General features: G+C 50.4%; 3 protein-coding genes across 9 annotated transcripts in view; 1 reads left to right on the top strand and 2 right to left on the bottom strand.

The window, feature by feature from the left end:
* Positions 1–2,090, top strand: part of Cacna1h (calcium voltage-gated channel subunit alpha1 H) — a 58,655-nt gene extending 56,565 nt beyond the window's left edge. For all 5 annotated transcript variants that reach the window (XM_031350686.1, XM_031350684.1, XM_031350685.1 and 2 more), the window contains one exon: positions 248–2,090. In XM_031350686.1, coding sequence (XP_031206546.1) covers positions 248–1,282 — 1,035 coding nt within the window. In that variant the 3' untranslated portion in view covers positions 1,283–2,090. The remainder of the gene's footprint in view (positions 1–247) is intronic.
* Tpsg1 (tryptase gamma 1) lies at positions 1,938–7,428 on the bottom strand. Of its 3 annotated transcripts, XM_031350690.1 has the most exons (6): positions 5,709–5,757; positions 5,030–5,056; positions 3,756–3,927; positions 2,951–3,216; positions 2,515–2,660; positions 2,113–2,415 (listed from the first exon to the last, which is right to left on the bottom strand). In XM_031350690.1, exons 1-6 carry the CDS (start codon positions 5,755–5,757, stop codon positions 2,113–2,115), a joined length of 963 nt encoding a protein of 320 aa, XP_031206550.1. The 3 variants fall into 3 exon arrangements, with proteins under 3 accessions (XP_031206549.1, XP_031206551.1, XP_031206550.1); XM_031350689.1 differs by lacking the exon at positions 5,030–5,056 and having other exon boundaries at positions 1,938–2,415; positions 5,709–5,846; XM_031350691.1 differs by lacking the exons at positions 3,756–3,927; positions 5,030–5,056; positions 5,709–5,757 and adding an exon at positions 7,244–7,428 and having other exon boundaries at positions 1,938–2,415.
* Positions 7,429–8,390: 962 nt separating this feature from the next.
* On the bottom strand, positions 8,391–10,650 carry LOC116077537 (tryptase beta-2). Its single transcript, XM_031352146.1, has 7 exons — positions 10,635–10,650; positions 10,119–10,162; positions 9,851–9,914; positions 9,544–9,709; positions 9,160–9,425; positions 8,872–9,035; positions 8,391–8,798 (listed from the first exon to the last, which is right to left on the bottom strand). Exons 3-7 carry the CDS (start codon positions 9,912–9,914, stop codon positions 8,634–8,636), a joined length of 825 nt encoding a protein of 274 aa, XP_031208006.1. The 5' UTR covers positions 10,119–10,162; positions 10,635–10,650; the 3' UTR covers positions 8,391–8,633.
* Positions 10,651–19,640: the final 8,990 nt, after the last annotated feature.

Below are 19,640 nucleotides of genomic sequence, written 5' to 3'. Positions count from 1 at the left end.
AGGAGCTCAACCCCCAGGCTTCTCCGTTTGCCCATAATGTAGCAGATTCATCCTCTGGCATCTCATCGGTCAGTGGGTCAAAGTCTGGGTTGTTCACCTCGGAAGCTCCCAGTCCCACCTAGTCCTGAGCCACCAGGACTGCCAGTATTGCCAGCCCTGCCCTTCCCCGGGGCCCAGATGGGAGGGCAGGAGTCTGACTGCTGGGTGCTAGACAGGGCCTTTGACTTGGGCCTCCATGCCGTTTTAGGAGGCCATGCACACCGAGTCCCTGGAAGGGCAGGTAGATGACACTGGAGAAGACAGCATCCCAGAGCCTGCTGAAAATATTTCCATAAGCCAGGCACCTCTGGGTGCCCTGCAGTCCCCTCCGTGCTCCCCACGGCCTGCCAGCGTCCGTACCCGCAAGCACACTTTTGGGCAGCGCTGCATCTCCAGCCGTCCTCCTGCCCTGGGAGGAGATGACACTGAAGCTGCAGACCCGGCAGATGAGGAGGTCAGCCACATCACCAGCTCAGCCCACCCCTGGCCGGCTACTGAGCCCCACAGCCCGGAGGCCTCCCCAACAGCCTCTCCTGCGAAAGGCACAGTGGGCAGTGGGCGGGACCCACACAGGTTCTGCAGTGTAGATGCTCAGAGCTTCCTGGACAAACCAGGTCGACCAGATGCACAGCGGTGGTCCTCAGTGGAACTGGATAATGGAGATAGCCACCTAGAGTCCGGGGAAGTGAGGGCCCGGGCCTCAGAGCTTGAACCGGCTCTTGGGGCACGGAGGAAGAAGAAGATGAGCCCTCCCTGCATCTCTATTGAACCTCCCACTGAGGATGAGGGCTCTTCCCGCCCCCCTGCAGCCGAAGGAGGCAACACTACCCTGAGGCGCCGAACCCCGTCCTGTGAGGCTGCCCTCCACAGGGACTGCCCAGAATCTACAGAGGGCCCAGGCACTGGAGGGGACCCTGTAGCCAAGGGTGAGCGCTGGGGCCAGGCCTCTTGCCGGGCAGAGCATCTGACTGTCCCGAACTTTGCCTTTGAGCCTTTGGACATGGGCGGACCTGGCGGAGACTCTTTCTTGGACAGTGACCAAAGTGTGACCCTGGAACCCAGAGTTTCCTCTTTGGGGGCTATAGTGCCTCTAATCCTAGAAACTGAACTTTCTATGCCCTCTGGTGACCCCCCAGAGAAGGAGCAAGGACTATACCTCACTGTGCCCCAGACCCCCTTGAGGAAACCAGGGTCTCCCCCAGCCACTCCTGCTCCAGATGACAGTGGAGATGAGCCTGTGTAGATTGGGCTGTGTGTCCACAGGGCTTCGGCATTGAGGTTGTTGGCTCCCTGCAGGGTGGTAGCCCCAGTCAGGGCCATGAGTGGACCCTGGCTTAGGCCCCACTAAGGCAGAGGGACGGGGAAACACCATCCCAGGAGAGGCAGCAGACGTTCTGTCTCTGCACCGTGACACAGGAGCAGCCTCGGGCCCCACGAGCCTCCCTCGTGGTGATTCAGGTTGGGTTCCTGAGTTTTAACCACCACCAGAAGTTGTACCAGGACCAGGCCATCAGTCTCAGGAGGAGAGGCTGTGTCCTGGGAAGGACCAGAAATTCCTCATGGGCAGGAAGGCACCACAGCTCCATCTATGTGACACACAGGTTTCCAGTAGGGAGTACATGCTTGAGCCCCTTGTGCCCTGGTAGACGTTGGGTCCTGCAGCCACCACAGCCAGTGTCACCTTTGTTCACGGTCTTGTTCCTGTCCATCAATCACTCAGCATCCTTCTCTCTCACAGTACCCCTCCCTCCATTCCATCCTCTTAGGTGGTTTAGAAACTTCGCAGTGACCCTGCAAGGAAGGGCCACATCACCAAGGAGTACTGGCCCATGCAATAAGACGTCACAGTCCCAACCGAGTTGGGGCTTCCCCTCCATCCCAGGCTGTTGGGCTCAGCGTTCATTTGACATCCATTTGCTTTATGTCATCCGTTCTACAAATTCAGGTTAAATGTTGCAATAATCTGATGCAGAAAACTTGGCTTCCTAAGTCAAAGCTAAGGGGGGAGGGGCAAAGCAAAGCTGAATAAACACTAACTTATTTAAGAAAGACACTTGGGTTGTGGTGCCTCAGTCAGAGCTCTGAGGCTGGGTGGGAGGGAGAACCCAGCCAGTACTTGACCATCAGGACTCCAGAGACCAGCAGCAGGAAGAGGCTTGGCAAGAAGAGGCCAGCCAGGAGAGGAGTCGAGGAAACCTCTTGCATTCCTGAGACCCCTGCTTCCGGGATGTGGTGGTGGATCCAATTTACATAGGTAGTAACCCGAGCATAGACGCCAGGGCGGTCAGGGCGGCCACAACCCTCACCCCAGCTGACAACGCCGGCCTGCTGCCAGGTCCCAGCCACCTGGCAGACTAGTGGCCCTCCAGAATCATCCTGCAGGATAAAAGGTCAGAACAAGGATGGGATTCTAAGGAGCTGGAGTTCTCGCCATGTGTCATGGTGTACCATTCCTCCAGTTCCCAGCCAGCTCACCTGGCAGGCATCCCCAGGGCCCTGGGCACATAGCATGTCTGGCTGGATGAGGCTGCCATTGGGGCTGTTGTAAGCCTGGCTGCAGGTTTCTGTATCCACCACAGAGACTTTGGCCTCCTGAAGGTTGTATGGAGGCTTCAGAGGCTCTGAGAGGAAGATTCAGGAGGAGGTTAAGTGACCAGCCTCACACTGCTGAGAGTGAACACCCGGCAGGCACATCCCTCATGTGGTTCGCCTCCCACCATGCTGGCCTTGGCTCCCGTCTGTGGGTCAGGCGTGGATCTTGGTGGAGGCCAATAAGTGGTTGGCCTTTAGGAGGGATAGGTGTGGCCACTAGGAGCAAGTGGTGGCACCAGTGGCTCCCGCTTTTCCCCAGGTGGCCCCCCCTTACCTTCCCTTATCCCCATGGAGGAGGATTTCAGAAGGGGCTCCTTACCTCCCTCCTGTGTATAGCCCCAGCCAGTCACCCAGCACTGCATCCCAGGGTAGAAGTCAGCTGAGGCCTCTGGGAGGCACACAGGCTGGACCTGGCTGGAAAGGGCCACCGGGGTGGCCAACTGCACCAAGGCAATGTCCCCACTGGACCCTGGTGGTCCTGGGGAGCTGGAGTACATGATGATCTGCTTTACAGTGGAGAAATGGGGAGACAGTGTGATTGTCAGCTCTCCCAAGTGCACCTGGTAATCAGATGAGTTCAGAGACCTGGGAGGCAGGGAGAGATGTGAGTGTCCCCCTCCAACAGTGACCACCAACAATACCCCCCCACACCGATGTCCCATCTGTCCTCAGTACTAGGCACAGAAACAGCTACTGTGTACATGAAGCCTGAACCGGGCAGTGCCTCACAGTTAAGGGCCCAAAGACAGCAGTCTGTGGTCCTGCCGCCACTGGCTGGAAGGTGTCTGGCACCCTGGGGACAAGAAACCCTCCTAAAACCAGGAAAGGCAGTTCCAGAAGTATGCAGGACAAGTGGAAGGGCTTTGGGCTGCTTTAGGATGCTTCAAGATAAAAGCTAGATGGGTGGCCAGCATCACACTGAAGCCTCCCGTGGCAGATGTGGGAAAGGGGGCCCTGCCCCTCGTGGGGCTGCACACTACCATTGCAGGTGGGTGGACCATAATGCAGTTTTCTCTATTGAAGAGGAAACCTTGGACTCAAGGGTGAGTCACGGGCTAAGCAAGGTCCTGTTTGCTGTCACTGCCCCATAAGTCCAGGTAGTCAGGCTTCATGAGGTAACTCACCCAGTGAAGCAGTGGGCTGCTGTGAGCACCCATTCTGGACTGAGCAGGGACCCTCCACACACGTGCACGTTGTGCAGACGGAGGCTAGCCTGCCATGGCCACGTGCCAGCTGGGGCCGTGTGCCCTCCCACGATTCGACTTCCTTCGTGTGAAACCTGGGGCTGGCCACACCCTGATCCAGAGGAGGCACTGTTGGCAAGGGAATCTAGAGACCAGCATTCTACTCATACCCTTTCTCTAGGAGCCCTCCGTGACTCCCATCTTGGAAGCCCTAGCTTCTTGAGGAATCTACAGATGTCTTTGCTCCCCATCCTCTGGTCTCCAGAAGTGTTGTGGGTGCATGCCCTAAAACTGGTTTTTAACCTTCCTAATGCTGGGACTCATTAAATACAATTCCTCATGTTGTGGCAATCCTCCAACCATAAAATTATTTATGTTGCTACCTCATAACTGTAGCTTTGCTATTATGAATCACAGTATAAATATTTGATATGCAAATTATATTAGGGGGCTCCTGTGAAAGGGTTTGACCTCCCCTAGGGGTCTCAACCCACAGGTTGGGAACTGCTGGCCTGGAAGCAGTTAAGTTCATGGATCTTGGCTTGTGAACACTGCCCCAGAGGACATAGCAGGCTCCTTAGAAAGATGCTCAGTGGAGCTGGGCAAGTGGCTTACTGCCTGGAATTAAAGGCATGAGGAAGGGCTGAGGTGATGGGAGCTGTGAAGCCCCAGGAGGCTGAGGGTGGGGAGTACCCTCCTAGTATGGGGTTTCCTTTTTAGAAGGATGTTTGGAACTAGATAGATGTGATATCACAAAACACTGGAGATGTGTTAAATGTCACCAAATGCTACAGTGTATCGTGGGTAAATTTGATGTAAATTTCACCTCAACTTCTTTTCTCACAAAAATCTAGAGATCGCCCACAGGGGAGAGCTTCCCTCTTAATGTGTACAACAGAATGAAACCAGAAATTGGGTTCACACTGATAAAAAGAAAAGGAGGAGGTCACATCTTTCCCACCCAGAACACTGTGTAAGTCTAATAAGATGCCTTGAGTCTCTTTCCCAAGAGCAAAAGAAGGGATCGACTGTGAGAGCCAGCAGGCTGCACAAGAGAACAAAAGCAGCCCCATCAGCCATGGTACCAGAGACACCTGTGGCGAGTAAGTACATAGCCCCCTGGGCCAGGCCACTCTCCCACCACAGGCACTGCGCCTCTCCGGTCTGCCTGCCAGGACTGGTCTCTAACCCTGAAATATCTGTTGGAGACGTACCTGACTGTAGAGCTTCTTGGGAGATACCTGAAGGATGGAGACAGAAGGATTAGGGGAGCTGCCCATGGGAGTGTGACTCTGGTCCTGTGGGCCTAAGCACTGCCTTCTGCAAGGTCCCAAGGTGGCCCTAAGGTAGATGCTCCCATCCTGGGCAGCCAAAGCTAGGATCTAGCCAGGTAGGTGGGGCCCAGCTGGGTGGGGCCAGCTGGGTGGTTGTGGCCTGGTCAGCTGCCATCCCAATCTCAGGGTAAGGTGGGGCCAGCCATGAGCCATAAATAACAGCTGGGAGGCAGTGAGTGTTGGGCCAGTCCCAGCCCTTCACAATATCTAGGTCCTCCTTGAGGTGGGTCCTTCCAGGATCTGGTCCTGGAGGTGTCCCCACACATACACCCAAGCCTCTGTCTTCTCCAGCCATGATGGCCAAGCTCCCCAACTGAGGAGCCCAGACAAAGCAGAGGCCCACATGAAGAACTTGGCTTTTGCTTGCCTAAGCCCAAACTTCAAGGTACCCAGATCCCTCTTACATGGCTCCCAGATTTCTCAGAGCTCTCAGCCCAGAGTGGAAAATAAGGTAAATGCATGGCAAGGCACGGGGGTGGGGGTGGGGGAAGCAGGCTCCTACCACCCCAGGGCAAGATACACATACAGTGCTACACCAACCCCAAGCCAGTTCACTCACCAGAAACAGCCAGAAGCAGTAGGATGCCACAGTAAGGCCCCAGAGCCATGGTGTCTTCCCACAGCAGAGGCAAGACCACCCCGTCCCCCTGCCCAGCCCTGGGCCTGCCAGTATAGGGTTGGATAGGGCTGGCCTCACATCTGCTGCAAGGTAGGAAGGAGGAGGATACAGGCTCCTCACCTGATCCTGTTGCACAGCACAGGGAGGGGCTGTCAACTTCATTTGTCTCACTTGAAGGCTACACCCAGCCTTGGCAGTAGGGGACAAGTGACACAGAACACAGCAGGGACAGAATGAAACCCAGCTGTCCAAACCCCAACCGGAGATTCTCTTCTCCCAGTCTCCAGATTCTCAGACTCCACGGCTTCTCAGAGGGGCCAGCCCTCTTTGAGGACATCGGTCCTCTGTGCCCCTGTTCTCATCTCTAGCCCTGGGTCTCCTAACTCCACCCCAGATAAATAGTCGGATCTTGCTGCCTGCACAGGGCTGCTGGCTGTCTGGAGCATAATGAGATCTGCTGGCCTTAGGTGTGGCCAGAACCAGGAACTTTTCACAGCTCCGAATCACAGACCCAGGATTGGATGGTCCCACTGACACTTTCCAGGTCAGGAACCCCCTCTTAGATAAGGGGAAAGCGTCAGTAGACAGCTGTTCTCTGCTTCCTCAGGATGTGACAACACAAGGTAAATTCTGCCTGCTTTCTGCCCACCTGCCCCACAGTACAAGGGTGCATGCGGAATGTTTGACTTAGAGACAGACAAATACACTATCGGCCCCCCTTAGGTAGCTGTACACCTGAGAGGGGACTGTTGGGAACATGGGACCCGCCTGCCAATTCACCCCAACATATGGCAGGCAGTGTTTTTACACGCCATCCCAACCAACCCAAGAGCCCGATGTCACTAGGGTTTTCATGGGTTCAGATGCCCCCCCACCCCAAATCTTGACCTTCTGAACTCTCTCCAGGTCCCCATAGAAGAGAACTTCAGGACCACCTCTTTTTGCTTTGCTTTTGGGAATTGGGAGACCTAGTGTCTGTCTGTCTGTCTGTCTGTCTGTCTGCCTGCCTGTCTCTCTCTCTCTCTCTTTCTCTCTTTCTCTTTCTCCTCTCCCTCTCTCCCTTTCTCCCTCTTCCCTCTCCCCCCTCCTCTCTCTCACACACACACTGGTGAGTCTCTTCTCCCAGTCTCCAGATTCTCAGACTCCAAGGTTTCACAGAGGGGCCAACCCTCTTTGAGGACATCTCACACACACTCATGCCAGGTCAGCTACCCAGACTAAAACTGCATCCATGCATGTCAGGAGTGGATTCTTGTTTCTACCTGACAGAAAAGCAAGAGCAAGTGGTGGTCCTGGAGACACTACACACACACACACACACACACAGAGGAAAGAGAGAGAGAAAGAGGGGGAAGGGGGAGGGGGAAGGGAAGGGAGGGAGAGGGAGACGGAGAGGGCTGCTAGAGTCTCCTGTAACTCAGACCCGCAAGGAGAGCCAGAGCTTAGGGCTGTATCTGCTAAAGTAGCATTCCCACCTGGGTACTGGCCTCTGGCTGAGACAGTGGGTTTAGATGTTGCCCACTGAAAGCTCTCAGCTAGGCCTGGCCCCTGTAGCCCATGTCAGAGATGAAGCCAATGACTGCTTTTATCTGTCACCTGACAGCTGAGCTGGACTGAGCTGGGCTGAGCTAGGCTGAGCTGGGCTAAACTGGGCTGAGCTGAGCTGGGCTGAGCTGAGCTGGGCTAGACTGGGCTGGCCTGGGCTGGGCTGGGCTGGGCTGAGCTGGGCTGGGCTGGGCTGGGCTGGGCTGGGCTAGGCTGAGCTGAGCGGCTCACTGCAGATCCTAGTCCATCCCCAACTCTGCATCCTCCCCTCCTCCCCTCCCCCATCTTCTCATCCTCCCCTCCCCCCATCTTCACTAAAGGATTGCTGAATGCCCTTATCAGAGTGTTGCCACCTATCAGATCCACAGTGACCCTGAGAGTGAGATGAGTGGGCAAGGGACTGAATTCCTTCACCTTTTATTTTTGTAAGGGATAGACCTGTTATGTTTGACATTAAAAATGAAAACTAAGGAACTCAAGAGATGGTTCAGTGGTTAAGAGTGTGACATACACACACACACACACACACACACACACACAGATGACACCTAGCGCTGGGTGGGACAACTGGCCTAATTTCCCATCAAGGATGAGGGCTCCATCCAAGAAAGGGAAAGGTCAACGCTCAGCAGTAATTGTAAAATGTAGATGTCACCCTCATCAGATGTCATCTCCAATACAGAATGGCTGAAAGAAGACAGGAGACAAAGAGGCAGGTTGCTGTGGAATGATTATGGAACATAGGTGACATTCCAACAAACGGGGAATGGGCACTCCAGTGGGTCCCACTCATGGGCCAACAGCTTCCTTCAGCAGAAAGTTCCAGATACAGGCATATGTGTGTGCAGGAACAGCCATGAACACCCAGAGGTCAAGAGGCTCAAATGAGAATACCCAAAGCAAAGTCCACTGGAGCAGCCAGATGTGCTGCTGTGTGACTTTAGAAGGCAGATGTGCCGCTGTATGAGCTTATTTTTGATCTTTATGGTCTTGGGATAGTGCCTCACATATCCCAGACTGGCCTCAAACTCAATACATAGACAAGGATGACCTTGAACTCTTGGCACAACCCCAATAGCTGTTTTCAAGTACTTTAATGAGCCACAGAAGGGAGGGAGCCACACAATGCAGCTATTATGTGGTGGGAAGCAAAGTGGGACAAAAGTGGTTAGGGACTCAAGGTAGAACAGGGTGGGGGCTCAGAGGGACACCCAGAAGACAGGGGAGGCAGAGGACAAGGAAGGTAAGGTTTCCACTTGGGCAGGGAGCAGTGAGTTAAAGACAGCAGGGGCCTGGTCCTTCCCTGACCCTGGCTGGGTCTCAGGAATGCTCAGGGACATAGCGATGGATCCAGTCCACGTAGTACGTAACCCGGGTGTAGATGCCAGGCCTGTTGGGCTGTGCGCAGCCCTCACCCCAGCTCACCACGCCTGCCTGCAGCCAGGTACCCTTCACTTTGCAGACCAGCGGTCCCCCTGAGTCGCCCTGAGGAGGACAGGGGTGAGCACACCAAATGGAGAGCAGATGGGGTAGGGTACAGTGGGAACACAGGACCTACCTGGCAGGAGTCTTTCCTGGTATTTCCAGCACACAGCATGCCATCATGGACGATGGGAAAATCATCTCCCGTGTAGAGGCCAGTGTGGTACTTCCGATCACACAGGCTGTTTTCCACAATGGGGACCTTCACTTGCTTCAGGGGATAAGGTGGCGGGAGAGGCTCTGGGGTGGGGAAAACTCATCAGTAACCATCTCTGGCCAGCTGTTGGAATCCCTGCCATCCTCCAATGTTGGGTTTGGATGAGACTTAGTCCCTGCCTAACTGGCAGCTATCCTTGCCACGTACCGTCATTATCAATGTCGCCCCATCCTGTCACCCAACACGATGTCCCTGAGGGGAAGGTCTCCGAGGCAGGGGGCAGAGATATGGGGTGGATATGGATGGAGACATTCACAGGGACCTCAAGCTCCAGCAGGGCGATGTCTGCCCCACCCTCAGCTGTGTAATAGTGGGGGTGCACAACGATCCGGTTCACAGGCAGTAGCTGGTCCCCATAGTATAGATACTGCTCACGAAGCTGCACCCGGAAGAGCTCTGGGCTTTTGATGTGCCTAGAAGAGTATAATCATGCTTGGAAAGCTCCGGCCTGGATGGGAACATCCTCAGGACACTGGGAATGCTGGGAATAATCTTGACCCCATCCCACATGCCAGGCCCAGGGCGACTCACGGTCCTACACAGTGTGCTGCTGTGAGCACCCACTGTGGGTGGATGAGGGAGCCACCGCAGAAATGTATCCAGTAGTTTAATTTAAATCTCAGGCTCACCTGCCAGGGCCACTTACTCTCAGAAGCCTCATGTCCTCCCACGATGCCCACTCGCTGCTTGGCTGGGCCTGGAGAAAGACAAGAAGCAACCTCCATGCTCTGCCTTGCCCTTCCTGAGTTGGAGCTGTCCCTGGGATTCCCCAGACTCCCCCATTCCTGTGGCTTGTGATGGTCAGGGAGAGAGACAGGGAAGGCTCAAGACAACTCACGAGGGGCCGCGGACACCAGACGTGCCAGGAGGGGCAGTGCCAGCAGCAGCAGCAGCTTCAGCATCTGGAAGCAGTGAAGAGCACAGCTGGGAAACAGGGCTGGACTGGGGTTAGCAGAAGAATATCAAGTCCAGAATGGAACCAGGGCCCGTGAGATGGAGGGCAGGTTTATCCCAGGAGTCTGGGGTCTTGGTGCACCGGGTTACAAAAGTCACCAGCTTGCTTCAGGGTGACATACAGACACCAAGGCTCTGGAAAAGGACTTTACCTTGGCTGTCTCTGCTCCTCTCTTCTTGGACTCCTGTCCTCTGCCTTTTTATTTTTCCAAACCAGAGTGCATGAGAGGAGGGACACAACACCCGCCAATCCAGACACAAAGGAAATGATGATTTAGATCAAAGGCCTCCATGTAACATGTTTCCCCACCACCCAAGATGCCTTTCTGATACCCACAGGTCATAAGGTTGAGTGTACAACCAGAGGACCAGCACCACCACCTCCAAACACACACACACACCCTGCATGGAGTCTTGGTAACTAGGCTATGGAAGGCAGAGTTCTGAGATCCAACCGCTCTGGACCCAGGACGGGAGAGTCGGGCACTGGGGTGGATGGGCAGGTGGTCATCCCCAGCCCTCCCTGGGAAGGTGTATCTTCTGAGGGGAGGCTGGTAGCCTCTTCTCAGATTTGCCCCCTCTTTGGGTCTTGCTCCTCAGCTGTTGAAATGCCAAGGAAAGGCTCAGCCTATCAGATGTCCCATAAACAGCCCTTTACATCAGGAGACCTGGGCAGATGTGGCCCCCAAGATCATGCTGCTGCTCTGCTCTGCTCTGCTCAGGATGATACTCTGCTCTGGCTCCACCAGGTCTGCTCTGTGTCTTGGGGCCTCTGCCATGGACAGAGTGCCACATACTGAGGACATCTCTCAGTTCAGTGCTCTGCATCACTGTGCTGGTGCTCCTTCCAGACTGTTGAGATGGGGATCCTGTCCCAGAGATATAGAGGAGGTCTCAAGAAGGCTCTTAGCTCAGTGTCACCCTAGCATAACATGTTGACACACTCTAATGCATTTATTTCCCAAGGGTGAGACGGGACAGGAGATGATGGTGTTGGTGAGCTATCCCAAAAGGATCAAAACACACTGGGTAACAGCGTCGTTCATCTTGAGTTCTCTGAGTCCTAGGGGTTGGGGTCAGCTTTCTACTAGAGAGGATCACATGAGGCCCCTTGTCGAAACAGCAATCAGCTAATTTTGGAAGAGATCAGTACCAAATGTCCTGGTACAACGGGCCCTGCTGACCCATCAGAAAAACAAATTATCTACTGATAAATCTTGCAGTGTGACCTTCAGGCCATATCTGCCCAGGTCTCCTGGTGTGTGTGTATGTGGGGGGGGCAGAGGAGCTGCTTATCAGACATCTGATAAGCTGAGCCCTTCATAGAACGTTTCATCAGCTGAGGGGCAACACATGCAGAGGAGGGCAAGCAGACACTCCTCAGAAGATCCCGCTCTGGGGCCAGGGATGACCATTGTTCTGCCTCAGCTATCCGCCCCACCACCTGGCTCCTCTGTCCTGCAGGTCAGGAATTTACAGTCCTCAATAGTCCATCACCAGCTTGGTCCCCACTGACACTTCTTGGGTTTCTCTGAGGACCGTCCTGCCCTGCTCTCTGCACATCTCAGAGACTTACTCGTCTGGACTCCTTGGGCAGCTCAGGACAGCCCACCCTCTAACAAAATGCTCCCACCTCTTTCAACAAAGCTGACAAGACAGAAATGCAGAGGTCTAAAGATAGCAGAGAGATTTAGAGATGTCCTAAGCACACACAAGAGGCTCCAACCGTGGAGGGCCCAGAGGGGTTAGCACCAGCATGCACCACTGAATCAGGGACTGTGGATCCTAGTACTCCCAAGAATTCTGATTGGTTCCGCCAGTAGCTAATCTAAGGAGGTGAAAGTGGTGTCCCATGCATGGAATCCTGGAAGAGGGTTGAGATCTGGACTACACAGAAAGATCCTGGCTCACAACAAAATTCAGAAAAAGCAAGGATTTTTCAGCATGTCCGATTCTGAGAGAATGTGTTATCAGCGTCTCCGCTAGTAACCCTGGAATCCAAAGATAAAGTTCTACCCCAGAGAGAAGATGGTAAGAGGACGCAGTCCAGTTCCACATCAAGGAAGTTCTGGAAATGAACATATCTTTAAATGTCAACTTTCATAACTGAAAATAATTGATGGCCCAAAGAAACCACACAACCAAGAAGATGTATAATCCTTACAGCTAGTGCTAGGAAATGGTATTGACTTCCAAGTTTATTTCCCAGTTATTGTGGAAATATAAGTGTAGGCTGCTTTTGTATGTGCCTGCATTTGCAGAACCCTGGGGCTTTCCTATGTCAGCTACAACCAACCATCTGCAAAGCCTGGCTTGGATCCTCATGTCACAGTTCTTGGTGTCACCAGCAGAGGGCATGTCAGACCAGGGAGGAGGCTGTGACCAGCTCTCTGGGACAGCTAGCTGCCTAGGCACAAGGCTAGGCACCTCCCAGGCATGTGGTAGAAGTTCCTAGGAGTGAGCTAGCATAAATTGAGTGAACCAGGAAAGGCAGACCCTCTACATGAGAGAGACTTTGGCTGATAACCTCACTCTGAGCCTTTGTTCCCCTCCATGGAGAGAGAAGGCAGGGCTACCCAGAGACTGGAAGGCAGAATCAGGGCTGCTAGAGACCCAGGCCAACCCAGTGCATGACCTTTGCTCTCTTCTTTGCCTGGAGAATGGCAGGGAGGCAATGTAGACCAGCAGCCTGAGATACAAAGGAATAAACCTGTGTGATCAATAAACATTGGGAGAGAACTGTAACCAAGAGCTTGCAGTTTTCATTGTAGCTATAGAAACATATAGTATGAGGTGTGGGTGTGTGATCATGAGTGCACACATAGGGATGTGTTGTAGAGTGCTATCCTGCAGCATGACAGTTACCATCTTCATCAGAACAGCTTGCTGTCTGTTGATTCCTTCATAGAAAAGAGGGAGAGGCCAGAGAGTGGTGGCTAGACAGCTGATCCCAGCACTTGGGAGGCAGAGGCAGGTGGATCTCTGTGAGTTCCAGGACAGCCAGGGGTACACAGAGAAACCCTGTCTCAAAAAACAAAACAGGAGGAGGAGGAGAAGGAGGAGGAGGACGTGGAAGAAGAAAAAGAGGAGAGAAGTGGAAGGAAGAAGAGGAAGAGGAAGAGAAAGGGATGGTGAGGGTCATTAGATATCAGTCATGCCCTAAATGCACTAAACCTCATGAACTGGGGAGGTACAAATGTATATAGAGTGTGAGAGGTTAAGTGGGGGGAGGGAGAGTCTTTGTCCATGTTGAGGTGAGGCTGTTAGATGGTGCAATTGCTTTGGGGTTACCCACTCTCCTATAAGTAATCCCTTATCCATATTCTGTAAATCCAAGAAATACTTTGTTCCTTGTTGGGCTGCCTGTCTGCCTCGGTGCTGGCATGCCTGAGCACCACCAGCAAGACGCTCAGGGGAAGAACACAGTCTATAATAGGGGAACCAGTCTGTGTTTCCCCTGATGAGAAACAGTGGAGTCTAAGACAGTTGGTGTGGTTCCTGGCCTCCTGTATATCACCAGGAGTTGGGAACGGGGTTCCACATGTCCTCTCAGGTATCTATGCATCAGGCAGGAAGGGGATGACTGAGCCCAGGACTGGGGTGGAATCCAGTTTGGTTCCAAGTGAATGCCAAGAGTACAGAGGGTTTTGAAGAGAGAAGGCCTTTTGGGGGAGATCTATGTGGGGCTCTTTGCAATGAAGCACCCCGCCCCACCACCCCATGGCCATCTTTGATGAAAGAGATGGTCCTTGCTTGTCCAAACTGTTTTATCTGATGTTGGAGGTAAATGCATATTCCTTAGGAAGGGTGAACCAGGAATTAAATACCTTTTGTAGGAAGGAACACCCAGGAAGGGAAGCTCATTGGCTGAACATTCTAGACCTATTTAGGTAACTCATTAGCATGGAGAACTCCAAGTTTTTATGCTGCCTGACTGAGTGTCACAGTCCTCTCAGTGGGCTGTCGTGGTTATGTGTTCTAGATCACGTAGTTTGGCAGGAAGCTGGCTTCATGCCTGCCATTCTCAATTCTGAGATTCCCCGGGTTTTTTTAGCCTGCTCAACCTTACTAGTTCTTCTGTCTGATAGCATAGTCCACTTGCCTCACAGTTTCCCAAGTTTGACTTTGGAATTACACCTTGATTTTGTCATTAGAGCTTTTATAAAGAGGAGATTGTTTGTTTGTTTAAATCTCCCCAAAGAAAGAGATCACATGACAGTATGTGTACCCATGTGCACTGCATAAGCACATGCAAGTGTCTGAGTTTGCACACACATTGTGTGTAATCCCTAACTTTGTCCCTGAGAAGGGACAAAAGTGTAGACACTCTGAGAACTACATTCAGCATCCATCCCCAGATGGGGGTTTCTAAACATCCTTTGCCAGTGGAAGGATTCTGGATTAGAGGAAGTACAAGAGGTCCTGAAATTATTTTCCATAATTAGATAATGCAAAAGAGATGGAGCAAGAGCCTAAAGACAGAAGCCAGCTTTCAGGAGGCCCTGGAGTCCCTGTCAGAACCTCGCATAGCAAATAGGAACTGAGGAAGAGAAAGACGTGGAGATTCATTGACTAAAATAGAAGCCTATGAGTCAATGTAGTCACAGATAAGAGAATCAGTGATTAAAATTCTGTTAAGAAATCAGATGAAGTTTCACTCTCCTAGGTGCATGGCTAAGTGCTTGGTAGTGAGGGGCGGACAGAGGAACTTCTCTGGGAGGCTGAAGGCCTCTTATCAAGCATCAAGCACCAGGAACTGAAGTGACAGGCCTTTGATAAGACATGACTATGTCTGAGTCACATCTGTGATGGTGTCATGAGATGTCTGACTTCAGTCAAATAGTGAGAAATATCAGACAGTCCTGTGTTATTGATCTTAGCCATTCTGCCAGTTTTACTAAAATGGAATCTCAAAGTAGTTTTGATTTGCATTACCCTGATGGCCAAGGATTTTGAACATTTTTTAGTGTTTTTTAGACATTTGAGATTCCTCTATTGAAAATTATCTGTTTAGATATGTACCCCATTTTTAATTGGGTTATTTTTATATCTAATTTGTTTATATATATTAATATGTGTGTGTATATATACATATATGTATGTATATATAGGTTTTTTTTTCCAAGAAAGGGTTTCTCTGTGTAGCCCTGGCTGTCCTGGAACTCACTCTGTAGACCAGGCTGGCCTCTAACTCAGAAATCCGCCTGCCTCTGCATCCCAAGTGCTGGGATTAAAGGCGTGCACATCACTGCCCCACAAGTTCTTTATATATTTCAGGTATTAGACATCTATTGGGTGTGGAGTTTAGAAAAAGAGAAAAATCTTTTCCCATTCTGCAGGCTGCCTCTTTGCCTCTTCGCCTTAAAGAATATTTTAAGTTTCGTGAGGTCCACTTCTTAATTGTTGATCTTAGTGCTCATACTATCACATACCGAGTCATCTTACTAGTCCATCCCTTGTTAAGATAGCCATTCCTGTTCAGATGAGGAAGAATCTTAGGTGGCTTGTATTGTGTTTCCTGAGTGATAGATAATACCAAGCATCTTCCCGCATCTTCACTGGCATCTGTGTATCATGAATGTGAGTGTGTGTGTGTGTGTGTGTGTGTGTGTGTGTGTGTGTGTGTGTAAGAGAGAGAGAGAGAGAGAGAGAGAGAGAGAGAGAGAGAATGTGTGTGTGAATGTATGTGTATGTGATAGATTTTGTGAATGTGTACGATTATGTGTGAATTTGTGTGAGTGTGTGTGTGAGTATGTGTGAATATATGTGTGAGTGTGTGTATGTGAGTGTGTGTGTATGAATGTGTGTGTGTGCCCTCTACAAGAGCTATCCACCCCTTAGCTGCCAAGCCACCTCTCTAGCCAACTCCCCCTTTTATTTTTGAGTTATGAATTTTTAAAAATTTTCAAAACAGCTATGTGTATTTGTGCATGTTTGTCTGTTCAGGTCCTCTTGGAGGTGAGAGCCATTAGGTCTTCTGGAGGTAGAATTATAGGCAGTTGTGAACTACTTGTGTGGATGCTGGGAACAGAACTCAGTTCCTAGAAGCTACATGTGCTCTTAACCATAGAATTGTCTGTTCAGGCCTTTACAAGCTCTTAACCACTGAGAAACACCACCATTTAACAAAGTCTAATTCATCTACTGTTACTTGCTTGCTTGCTTGCTTGCTTGCTTGCTTGCTTGCTTGCTTGCTTGTTTCTCAGGCTTGAGGAAAATATACCCTAAGAATCCATTGCCCAAAACCAAGGTAGTTCTGGGTTGTGTGGGGCAGTATTGGTTGTTGTTGTTTGATTGGTTTTGTTTTTTTATAGAAAAGTTTTTATGTTCCAAGTTGACCTTACAATCTTTCTACCTCACTTCCAAGAGCTAGGATGGCAGGCGTGCACCCCAACATCTGGCTCCTGTTAACTTCTACATGGTGTGAGGTGGGTAAGAGGCTTCATCTCTGTGCATGAGGGATCTTGTTGTCCCAGCACCATTTGATGAAGAGACCCTTCCATTTCCAGAGAGTGCTCCTGGCACCCGTGTCAATAAACAGATAGGCATCTCTGTGATTGGCGTCTCTGATTGGCATCATCTTTGTGATCGGTGTCTCTATGTGGGCTCGCTCCTTCACCTCTGTTCTTTTCCACTGCTCTGTCTGTTTAAATGCCTATGTCAAACTGTGGGCTCCTAAAGATTTACGCAAAAATTACAAAATTGGAAATGTGAGTCTTCCAGCTTTTTCCTGTGTTTCTAATCTTCCTCTGACTGCCTAGGGTTGATTGCTGCCCTGTGAATTTGAGGGCTGCTCTTTTTCCATTTCTGGATTTTGATAGTCGTTACACCAGTGGTAGGGGCAGAACTGCTGTCCTCGAAATGGCAAGCTTTCTAAGTGTACACATGAAATATCTGTCTTCTTGTTTATATCTTCTTTCATTTCAGCCTGTCAGAGACATTCTCTAGTTTCAGTATTGTCCTAAAACTCACATCTGGGCTTTGTTTGAGTCAAGTGTGGATACACACACACACACACACACACACACACATTGTCATGTGTAGTGTGTAGTTACTACTACCCCACTTTAAGCTCCAGACAGTCCACTGTCCTGGTTCACTTGTATCCACAGATAAAAGATATATACACACACACACACACTCACACACACACACACACTTATTCACTTTTAACCTGTCTTACAGCTCAGTGGCTGGGCTCTTCTAAGCCTCCCACAGCTCACACACACACACACACACACACACACACACACACACTCACACACACACACTTATTTACTTTTAACCTGTCTTACAGCTCAGTGGCTGGGCTCTTCTAAGCCTCCCACAGCTCCCAAAGCCCTTCTCTTTACTCCTTGTTCAGCATTCTAAATCTGCCCTTAGTTTAGTTGTTTCTAATCTCCTACCTGCTACCCCAGGCTCAGTCCATGAAGTGGCCAATTGGCCACTGTATTAGTCAGGGTTCTCTAGAGTCACAGAACTTATGGTAGTCTCTATGTAGTAAAGGAATTTATTGATGACTTACAGTCTGTAGATCAACTCCCAACAAGGGTCAGCAGCAGCTGTGAACGGAAGTCCAAGGATCCAGCAGTTGCTCAGTTCCACAGGGCAAGCAGGCAAAGCAGAGCGAGCCTTCCTTCTTCCAATGTCCTTATATAGGTCTCCAGCAAAAGGTGTGGCCCAGATTAAAGGTGTGTGCCACCACACCTTTAATCCCAGATGACCTTGAACTCATAGATCTTCCTATCTTAGTCTTCTGGGATTCATAGCCACTATGCCTCAAGATCTCCACGCCAAGATTCAGATCAGAAACTTGTATCTCTCAGCCTTCAGATTAGGGCCACAGGTGAGCCTTCTAATTCTGGATTGTAGTTCATTTCAGATATAGTCAAGTTGACAACCAGGAATAGTCACTACAGCCACTCCACCTGAGATCTCACATGGCTGATAGTTCTCTCTCCCTTTGAAGCATGGAAAATTCTCTTTCCTCCTCCTGTGTCCCATACCCTGCCTAGGAGAACCTGAAAGTTCTGCCTTTTCCACCCAGCCATTAGCCACTAGCATCTTTATTGATCGATCAAGAACCAATTGGGGAACAGGACCTTCAGCATTCACATGCAGATTCCTGATCAAAACATGAGAACCATTCACTACAGTCATGAACTAAAATGTTTATACTCATAGAAGCAGGAGGTTCCATAGATCATACCAGTAATGGTGTAGGAAAGATCGCATCACAAAGCCAAGAAGGGGGCACAGAATGTACCCCCATATCTCTATCGAGATCCTCAAGAAGGGAAAGTGCTAAGACTGAGCAAATTGGGGATTGGACCTAGGATGCAATCTGGCCCCACTTGCCCAGTGCCCAGGCTTTGTGGCCCTTGCCTATAATCTCTGTACACAGGGTGCTGGTGTTCAAGGCAATTGGCCTGTAGTATGGCTGTTTGGAACAGGAAAAGAAGAGCTAGGAATATAGCTTAGTTGACACTCACTTAGCATATATGAAGCTCTTTGTTCAATTCCTAGACCACAAAACAAACAAACAGACAGACAGACAATAGAAGCACACAGTTTTAATCCCAACACCCAGGAGTTAGAGGCAGGAGAATCAGAAGTTCAAGGTCTTCCTTGACTACACAGTGTATTTGAAGCCACTTTAAACATATGACACAGATTGTTCACAAAGAGTTTGTGGGGACCTTGCTATACCATGAGGGGAAAACACCTTCTCCTCTGTCCTTTTCTTCTCAAGGACCTACAGGGAAGCATCTAGCAAATCTCAAGAGAGGGGCTACAACATCCTGACCATCAAAGTCACACAGTGGATCAACAGGAAGAGGAAGCCAGGCATACTGCACACCTGTGATTCTAGAAGTTGGGAAACAGTGACAAGAAAATCAGTACCAGCCTTAGCTACACAGAAACTATCCTGGGTTAGTTTGAGACCCCGTTATAACCGGGGGGCTAGAGAGGTGGCTTAGAAGTTAAGAGCACTGGTTGTTCTTCCAGAGATCATGGTTTAATTCCCAGCTCACAACTGTCTGTAACTCCAGTCCCAGGATGTCCAACACACAACTGGTGTACAGACACACATATAGGTAGAATACTCATACACATAAAAATAAAGGTTAAAAACATTTTTAAAAAACTTGTCACAGCCAAGACTAACCCAAGGAGACAGGACAATTAAACATCACCAGCTAACCTGTAACAGAAAACAGCATTCAGGGAAAGTGAGTTACACTTTAAGGTGAGGCTGAGTCCTTGAGGGTGGTCCTTTAATCCTAGTACTTGGAGGGCAGAGGCAGGCAGATCTCTAAGTTTAATGCCAGTCTGGTCTACACAGCAAGTTCCAGGACATCCAGAGCTACACAGAGAAACCTTGTCTCAAAAAGTAAAAGCAAAATCCCAAAACACACAAACAAACAAACAAACAAACAAACGTAAATAACTGTGGACTGAATTGCCATTGATTTGTTGACTGTAATGCATGGATCATTTTAATATAGAATGTTAATCATAGTAAAATATGAATGTAGTGTATGGGCATTTCCCTGCTAGCTTTTTAATTTTTCTAATCAACTCTATCCTGTTCTCAAATCGTGTATTAGAGAAAAGAGGGGAAGGGAGGAAGAGGAAGAGGAAAAAGAAGAAAAGAAGAAGAAAAAGAAGAA

The sequence above is a fragment of the Mastomys coucha genome, unplaced genomic scaffold, assembly GCF_008632895.1.
Source record: "Mastomys coucha isolate ucsf_1 unplaced genomic scaffold, UCSF_Mcou_1 pScaffold5, whole genome shotgun sequence".
Classification (NCBI taxonomy): domain Eukaryota; kingdom Metazoa; phylum Chordata; class Mammalia; order Rodentia; family Muridae; genus Mastomys; species Mastomys coucha.
The sequence above is the reverse complement of the archived record's forward strand: the minus strand, read 5'-3'. Positions and strand labels throughout refer to the sequence as shown.